Raw genomic sequence first — 8,370 nt, forward strand, 5'->3', positions numbered from 1 at the left:
AGAGCCTTTCAGAAGACCAGTGGGGCTCAGTCAACATTGGTTGAGTGAGCTAAAACAGGGGAGCCCACTAGCTTAGAAATCAGCATGAGAGGTGGTAGCTCTGCAGAGGCTGGCTTTAGGCAGTTAGCTCACTTAGTGGCCTCAAGGAAGACACTTTGCCCTTTGTACTTTGAGAAGACTGAAGTAAAACTATAACGTCCTTTCTAAATTCTAATGTTGACCCTATTATCTATATATGTCATAGAATTCATAAGTCCATATATGTGTAATCTGAATAATGAATGTTGTTTAAAAAAAAAGAAAAAGAAAAAAGCTGGCGGGTAGTGGTGGCACACACATTTAATCCCAGTACAAGGCAGGCAGAGGCAGACGATAAGTGAGTTTGAGGCCAACCTGGTCTACAGAGGGAGTTCCAGGACAGCCAGAGCTGCACAGAGAAACCTTGTCTTAAGAAAAGAAAGAGAGAGAGAGAGAGAGAGAGAGAGAGAGAGAGAGAGAGAGAAAGGAAGGAAAGAAGGAAGGAAGGAAGGAAGGAAGGAAGGAAGGAAGGAAGGAAGAAAGAAAGAAAGAAAGACAAGGCTGAATGAGTACTGTTGTTTTTGGTTTTCTGTCATGTATTCTTGAGACAGGGTGTTGCTATGTCGTTCTGGAGTTATAAGTGTGGGCTACCACATCTGATGATCAGGAGTTTTTTAAGCGGGCAGTGGTGGATAGTGTCTTCCTCAATTACTCTGCACCTTAGGTTTATTTTATGTATATAAATACTTCACTTGTATGTATGTGTGTGCCTTGCTTGTGTACCTGGTGCACCAGAACAGAGTATTTGAGTCCCTGGAACTGGAGTTACAGAAGGTTATGAGCCACCATGTGATTGCTGGCCACTGACTCTAGGTCCTTTAGAAGAGCAGTAAGTGCTTTTAACTGTTGAACCATCTCTCCAGCTCCCACCTCAATTTTTGAGCAAAATATCTCACTGAACCTCGAATACCCTGATTGAGTTAGACTGGCTGTCCAGAAATGGCTCGGGGTTGCCCAAAGTTCAGTCTCTGCCTCCCAAGTGTTGAGACTACAGGCATGCTCATTGTGCCTGAATTGTTTTTTAGGGTATCAAACTCAGGTCTTCGTGTTTGTATGGCAAGAACTTTGTTGACTGAGCCATCATCCCCCAAGTCTCTCCTACACACACACACACACACACACACACACACACACAGTTTTTGAGACAGGGTCTCATATAGCCCAGGCTAGCCTCCAACTCAATATGTAGGTGAAGACAAATGTGAACTCTTGATTCTTCCGGCTCTATAACTGTCCACAAAATTCACCAGTCCATTTTGAATAGTGTGCTTTAATTCCCTAAACTATGAGGACTGTGTGAAGGTCATCCCTTTCCTGAAACACTTTCACAATCTATGGGGATGAATCTCCCAACAACCCAGGAGACTTGAGGATAACCGTCAACACACTCATTTAACAGGTTTGAAAGTCAAAGCTCATTCTTTTACGATGCTCTCTTGGTGGAGGTGCTCCACGGTCACACAATCAAGTTATTAAAGCTGCCTGAGATTGTAATCTCAATCGAATCTGTAATCAGTATCATGGAGGATTAATAAACCAAAGTATAGGCTGAAGAAGGGGTTCCGTTGATAAGAGTGTTTGCCTAGCAGGCTTGAAGCCCTGAGTTCCACCCTGCATAAATCGGGTACGGTGGTGCATACATTCTGATCCCAGCACCGGGTAGGCAGAAGCAGGAGGATTTGTGAGATCAGGGTCATTCTTGGCTATGTAATTAGTGGGCTCACGATACAAAAAGCAAACACCTCTAGGTTTGCAAATCAATGAATATGGACAGTTATTGCCGCGGTTTGAGGCCTAGTCTAGGGAGCCTATAACCCCCACAGGGCTGCGTGAAGAATTATTTGGGTGTTATTCCTTCTAACTGCATTTTCTGGGCTCCTAGCGGTCACCAACCGCTTTTTTTTTTTTTTTTTTTTGCCCCTCTGTCCTACACTGGTTGGGACTTCTCTAGCTCCGCCCTCGGGAAGGGCGTGGCTTCCCACAGAGGGGCGTGGTCAAACCGAGAACTGGGCCTTCAAGCCTCCAGTTTGGAGCCGCCCAATGATGGTGGGGCGGGGGGGGGGGAGAATAGAAGGAGGTCTGTCACGTGACCGAAGAGGCCCCCTTTTTTTTTTCACCCTCCCCTATGCCTATACCACCTCTGCTGTCCTTAGGGAGGATGGCTTGCTCCTTTTCAGGAAGAGAACTCCTGACTGTGCTCCCCGATGAGTTGGAAAGCCACGAGACTGGGCTCGTACGGTGACCGAGTCGGGTTTTGCCCCCGAGGAGGTGTTCCCGCGTCCCGACTCCCCCCCCACACCGGCGCAGTTGGTCTCGCCCAGCCTGGCCCTGGGCGCGGCGGCGGCGGCCGCGTCACTGGCGGGCGGGATCCCTCCGCTCTGGGGAGAGCTGCGCTGGACGGTTGAGTTGGGGTGACTGAGGAAATCCATCCGCGTCGCCGCCGCTGCCGCCTCCGCCGCGGAGGAAGACAGGACCTCCCGCGCTCCTGCAAGCGACCCCTTGGCAGAGTCCCACCACCTCAGGTACCTCCGCTGACAAAAGGAGTCCTCATCGCCCCCAGCCCCAAATTCCCACGGGGGTGTGTGCGGCAGGGGGAAGCCCCCGTTCCTTCCGTCTCCCGGGTTTGGCTCTTGGGAAACGGACGTAACTCCCCAGACCTCCCCTCCCTTCCTCTGGCCCGGTCGTTTCCAAACCCGGAAGGGGAACTGGGGGGACCCTCGGCTTCAATAATGCATGCGTTCTCTCAGTATCAGTGGCATTTTTTTTTTTTTGACCCTAAACCCCTATCCCAGCCCCGCCTGCCTCTTGCTCCCTTAATAGCTGGGGGGCTAAATTCGGGTTTCTTCTCGCCCTGTCCCGCCCCCTTTCCCCACCACCACCCCGCTGCCTGCCCTGGGGTAGCAACCCCTCGTGCCCACTCGTTTCACACCCTTGCTTACAGTAGACTTGCAGAACTTCAGAATCCTAGGTGGTACAGCCAAGGCCTCAAGGCCACCCTTGCCTTCGTCTCCACCCTACTGTTTGTCTCTTGATTTGGGCTCTGGCTGTGGTTTCTGAGTCCCAGACCCTAAACTGGAGATCTCAGCACCTTATTCTTTTTACAAATCCCTACCCTAAGTCTAGCCCCTAGTCGCCTGTCCCCTTTGCCCAGCTTTCTTTTGGGCAAAATGGAGGTCCTAGGAACTGGAGGGCCTGGCCCACAGCACTTCGCAGCACGGCACCAGCCTGCGCCTTCCAGCTGCCAGATCTGAGGACCCTTGCTTGTCTCCTCTCACACCTGCGGAGGTGGTGGCACCCCTTTTTTTGTTTGGGGGCTGTGGTTGCTTAATTCCTAGCATCTAGGCGCCGTTGAGGGAGTCTTGGAGGGTAATGGGGAATCTTAGGGCTGGGAGCATGGCCCCCGACCCAGTGGCTTCTTCGTGGCCTGTTTTCCTTCTGCCCCAGGCCTATGTCATTGCGGCTAGACCTGGGCTGCTGGAAGCTGGAAGGAAGGGGCTTTTGTCCACAGCTGGAGCGGGATGGTTGCTGTGTCGTTGCCCCCTCCCATCTCATTTTGGAGGGGCATCCCTGGCACTGGCGCAGAAACCTGAACTCACAGAGGGGGGAAATGTCTCCGGGGAAGAGGAACGCCCAGTGGTTGGGGGAAGTGGGAGCTGGGTGGGGGACGCCTAGGTCGCCAGAGTGCTGTGTGCACGGCCAGATCGCACAGGTGTCCCGGGGAAGGCAGGACGTCGGAGACTGGAGCGGTGCCAGCTAGGCCTCGGGGGCTCCTGGGCGCAGAGCTGGGCTCTTGAGGTGCCTAGGGGCATCGGGCCAAGCCGTCTGGGGCCGCTTGCCGGCGCCTGGGAGAGAACAGCTTCGCGCCCTGGGACCAGGGTCCTCTCTTCGGAGCCCTAATTACTTCTGAGCGGCTCCCACGGGCTTTGTGCGGGCGCGGCGGGGCGAGCGACCTCGGTGCCGAAGGGAACAAGCTGTTTGGGGGCTTGCCTTCCCCGCTACTCTCAGCGGCTAATGGGGTGCAGCCGGCCCGGAATGGGGATTATCCCTGGTTGAGCCGTCCCGAACCTATTAGTGTTCAATCGGCTTTTCCCAAATCCTGTAAACAGCCACCCTGGCCGGTTCTGGGGAAGAGGCGGGAGACTAGGTCGGGCGGGGGCGATGGGGGCCGGGGGTGGGGTCACCCACCCTACAGGTCTCTGCCGCGGATGCGGTTGCCTTGGCAACGAGGCTAGGGTGGGGGCACTTCACCAATGAGGTGCTCTCAGTCCGGGTGACGGTTGCCTAGGCAACCCCACGAACAGCCTAGCTTCTCCCCTCAGCCCCCCCCCCCATCACCACCTCTGTCTTAGCTGGGGGTGTGTGCGGAGGGTGTGCGGTGTGTGGGTGTGGGGGTGAATTTAAAGAGGCACCGCCCCTTTTTAAAATTAGGTGCTGGGAGGGCGGCGCCTTGTGCGGGCTGGGGCGGACGCCAGGTCTGTTTTCGAAGGGACTCCCCCCCCCCCATCCCCAGTTCCTGCCGCCCGAGTGTCCCGCCCGAGCTGCTGTCCGAGGGAGGGGTTTCCCCTGCTCTTCCTCTTGCACTTCCCACTCCGTTTCCGGGGGCCCGGGAGGAAGATTGAGGAAGTCGTCTGTTCCTTGGCAAGGTCTCTCGGGTGCCAGAGACCCCGTTCCTGCCCCGGGTAGCGCGTCCTCTGCTCCCCCAGCCCAGCTGACCCCTTCCGGGCCACGGGCTTCCACCCCGCCTTTCCCGACTGCTTCCCGGGCGGTCTTGGGGCCTGACGTCAGCCTTGCATCCCCCCCCCCCAGGCCTCGGGCCAGCGGCCAGGAGCTGCCTCCCCCAGCCCCCGTCCCGCGGCCCCCAGCCGCCCCCAACCCCGCCCCACGGGCCCGGCGCCATGAGTGAGCTGGAGCAACTGAGACAGGAGGCCGAGCAGCTCCGGAACCAGATCCGGGTGAGGGCCTGACTACTGTACTGGGGAGGCCGAGCCGGCCAGGCGTGGCTTGAGTGTGCTGCTTCTCTTTGACCTGAGCAGACTGGGTTGCCTGTGGCCGGGGATGTCTATGTGGCTGTGTGTGTGTGTGTGTGTGTGTGTGTGTGTGTGTGTGTGTGTTTCGCAGGGTGAGAGAAGAAAGGGGATCCTAACCTCAAAATGTCTCCGTTTCATCCTCTCTTCTCTTTGCCTTGTCTCCTGTTTCCTTTACTTTTTCCTCACCTCCCCCGCTTCTCTACTTCCCTTCTCCTGCTCTGCCCATCACTTATAGGACGCCAGAAAAGCATGCGGGGATTCCACACTGACCCAGGTGAGGTGACTGCAGAGTTACTTGGGGGCCCTTGAAGGGAGAGGAGATTGGATGGGCTTCTGTTGCTTGGGTCTCCTTGTGCCAATACAACCTCTCTGCTGTTCCAGATCACAGCTGGGCTGGACCCAGTGGGGAGAATTCAGATGAGAACACGGAGGACCCTCCGTGGACACCTGGCAAAAATCTATGCCATGCACTGGGGGACAGACTCAAGGTGCGTGGGTGGTCCCTGCTTTAGTGTCCCCAGGCTCTGGGGGTGATTTTATATAAAGGGCAGAATGGTGGTACAAGGTTTGGGGCACTCCAGGTTCCCCCAGGTCTGGTGGGGAGAACCTATGTCAGTTAAGTTTGGACAGACTGAGCCTTGGGGACCAGGGATGCAGGGTTATACTGAGAGGATTTGGGGGAATGTTTCCGAAGAGCATCTCTGGATGGGAAGGGATAGGGCCTTGTTGTCCACACCCTGACCTTGTCTGTGTCACTCTGCCACTGCCCACCAGGCTGCTGGTCAGCGCCTCCCAGGACGGAAAGCTCATCATTTGGGACAGCTACACCACCAACAAGGTAAAATTGGCACTCGAAGTGGGTAGGATAGGGCTGCCAGTCCCTGGATGGCTCTAACTAGGGGTAATGTTCTCCTCCAGGTCCATGCTATCCCTCTGCGCTCCTCCTGGGTCATGACCTGTGCCTATGCCCCCTCAGGGAACTTTGTAGCCTGTGGGGGTTTGGACAACATCTGCTCCATCTATAGCCTCAAGACCCGAGAGGGCAATGTCAGGGTCAGCAGAGAGCTGCCTGGCCACACTGGTGAGTAGAGCCTGAAGGAAAGGCAGGAACACGGTCAGGGGAGGGGAGACAATACATGGCCTCTCTGATGAAATGTCTGACTACAACTTCCTTTCCCAAGGGTACCTTTCATGCTGCCGCTTCCTGGACGACAACCAAATCATCACCAGCTCTGGGGATACCACCTGGTGAGGCTCTGCCAGGCTGGGTTCCCTGCCTTCGGGTGATCCAGGGCCCAGCAGGTGGCACATTTCTGAGCACCTAGCTTCCTCCCCTGGGTGGGGGCCGAGTGGCTCCTGCAGCACTTAGGGCTCCAGGCCTTCTTTCCAGAGGGCCCTGTCAAGTTTGGGTTCATGTGGCAGGAGAGTCAGGAATTCTATCCTTCAATTCATTTCTGATCCTTCTTCTTGTCACCTCTCCAGTGCCCTGTGGGACATTGAGACAGGCCAGCAGACGGTGGGTTTTGCTGGACACAGTGGGGATGTGATGTCCCTGTCACTGGCCCCCGATGGCCGCACCTTTGTGTCAGGTGCCTGTGACGCCTCCATCAAGCTGTGGGATGTTCGGGATTCCATGTGCCGACAGACATTCATAGGTCATGAATCTGACATCAATGCCGTGGCTGTAAGTTGGGAGCATCATGATAGCCCTGCCCAACCCCCACCCCCACGTGTTCCATGTCCCTGGCCTTGCCCAACATGCTTATGGTCTCCGGTCCAAATCTTACAGTTCTTCCCCAATGGCTATGCCTTCACCACGGGATCAGATGACGCCACATGTCGCCTGTTTGACCTGCGGGCTGATCAGGAGCTGCTCATGTATTCCCATGACAACATCATCTGCGGCATCACCTCGGTTGCCTTCTCACGCAGCGGCCGGCTGCTGCTCGCGGGCTATGATGACTTCAACTGCAACATCTGGGATGCCATGAAGGGTGACCGTGCAGGTAAGGGAGGCCCGTGTTGGGGCCCACAGAGGGTACAGGTATACAGTGTGGGCCAGACTAGTCACTGTGTCCTTTTCTTCTCTAGGTGTTCTCGCTGGCCACGATAACCGTGTGAGCTGCCTTGGGGTCACAGATGATGGAATGGCTGTGGCCACAGGCTCCTGGGACTCCTTCCTCAAGATCTGGAACTAACCACCCCCAACCCCAGATGGGCCAAGGCAGGGAGCAGCATCCCTGCCCATGCCCACACTACAGGCCCGGAGCTTTGGGGCTGGGTACACATGCCAAGCCTCCCTCCCTGGGCTACAGGGCCTTGGGTCCTGCTCCTATACCCAGGTTTGGTTCCTCCCGGGGGGGAGGGGCCCCCACTGTGGAGATAAAAGTCGGGATGGAATGGGGGAAGCGGAAGGGCAGGAAAGCCCTCACCCTTTGCTGCCCTGGGGCTGGGGCCTCACCCCTCTGGAGGGCCAGAGGCAGGAGGTGGAAACTCCAGGGGCTGGCTTTTTTAAACTGGTTTTATTTTAATTTTTATTATATTTTCAGTTTTTCCATAAAGGAACCACTTCCAACTCTGTACGTAGTCTCCTTGCTTGCTATCCCCCTCCCCCACAAAGCAGGCAGGCAGTGGGTATGAGGCTCCTCCAAGCTGTGGACAGAGGGTATTCAACACAAACCTGAGGCCAGCAGTTCCCAGAGACAACCCTACCCAACTCTTGCCCCTGCCCAGGCTCACTGCCATGAAAAAGCCAGCAGACAAGATGGACTGGGAGAACACACCAAGTTTTATTGGGAGTATTTACAGGGGTAGGCAGAAGGGAACTCACACTGGGTAGAGGTAGGGGTAAACTGGGGCACACAGGACACCTACCCTACCCTGAACCCCAAGAGGGGGTGGAGCAGCTAGGGCCCTGTAAGACTGGGAAGGAGAAAGGATTAAGAAGGGGTGGGGTGTCTGAGCCCCTGGGGTAGGGGCTCAGGGCTTGTAAACATTGACCACTCTCAGAGGGGATGGGGTGGGAGAGGGCTCCCCCTACACTTCCTCACAGGGTTAAGGCCTCTCCAGGCTCATGGGCCCCCTAAGTTCAAAGTCTCTTTAGCTGGGGGAAGGGGTAGGAAGAGACAAGTGCCCCCCTTCCCCTGCATTGGCTGTGGCAGGGGCAGGGTAGGTTACATTCAGTCACAACAGGAGTCTCTCCCATCCTCCAGTGCCACCATAATGGCAAGAGGGAAGGGGAGCTGGGGGGCCAGCAGCAGCAAGA

General features: G+C 56.0%; 1 protein-coding gene across 1 annotated transcript; it reads left to right on the forward strand.

Moving 5' to 3' along the window:
* The first annotated feature begins 2,444 nt into the window (after positions 1-2,444).
* On the forward strand, positions 2,445-7,685 carry Gnb2 (G protein subunit beta 2). Its single transcript, XM_087903494.1, has 10 exons — positions 2,445-2,600; positions 4,885-5,030; positions 5,341-5,379; positions 5,487-5,593; positions 5,880-5,943; positions 6,024-6,186; positions 6,287-6,353; positions 6,588-6,789; positions 6,895-7,111; positions 7,197-7,685. The coding sequence occupies exons 2-10, from the start codon at positions 4,974-4,976 to the stop codon at positions 7,301-7,303; spliced, it is 1,023 nt and encodes a 340-aa protein (XP_087759620.1). The 5' UTR covers positions 2,445-2,600; positions 4,885-4,973; the 3' UTR covers positions 7,304-7,685.
* Positions 7,686-8,370: the final 685 nt, after the last annotated feature.

The sequence above is a fragment of the Myodes glareolus genome, chromosome 2, assembly GCF_982192425.1.
Source record: "Myodes glareolus chromosome 2, mMyoGla1.1, whole genome shotgun sequence".
In the NCBI taxonomy this organism is placed as follows: Eukaryota; Metazoa; Chordata; class Mammalia; order Rodentia; family Cricetidae; genus Myodes; species Myodes glareolus.

Excerpts from the sequence above, each read along its gene's own strand:
- Gnb2 (XM_087903494.1), top strand. The coding sequence starts at position 4,974 with ATGAGTGAGCTGGAGCAACTGAGACAGGAGGCCGAGCAGCTCCGGAAC. Across the intron at positions 5,031-5,340 it reads AGCTCCGGAACCAGATCCGG|GACGCCAGAAAAGCATGCGG; the intron begins GTGAGGGCCTGA and ends CATCACTTATAG. Across the intron at positions 5,594-5,879 it reads CACTGGGGGACAGACTCAAG|GCTGCTGGTCAGCGCCTCCC; the intron begins GTGCGTGGGTGG and ends ACTGCCCACCAG.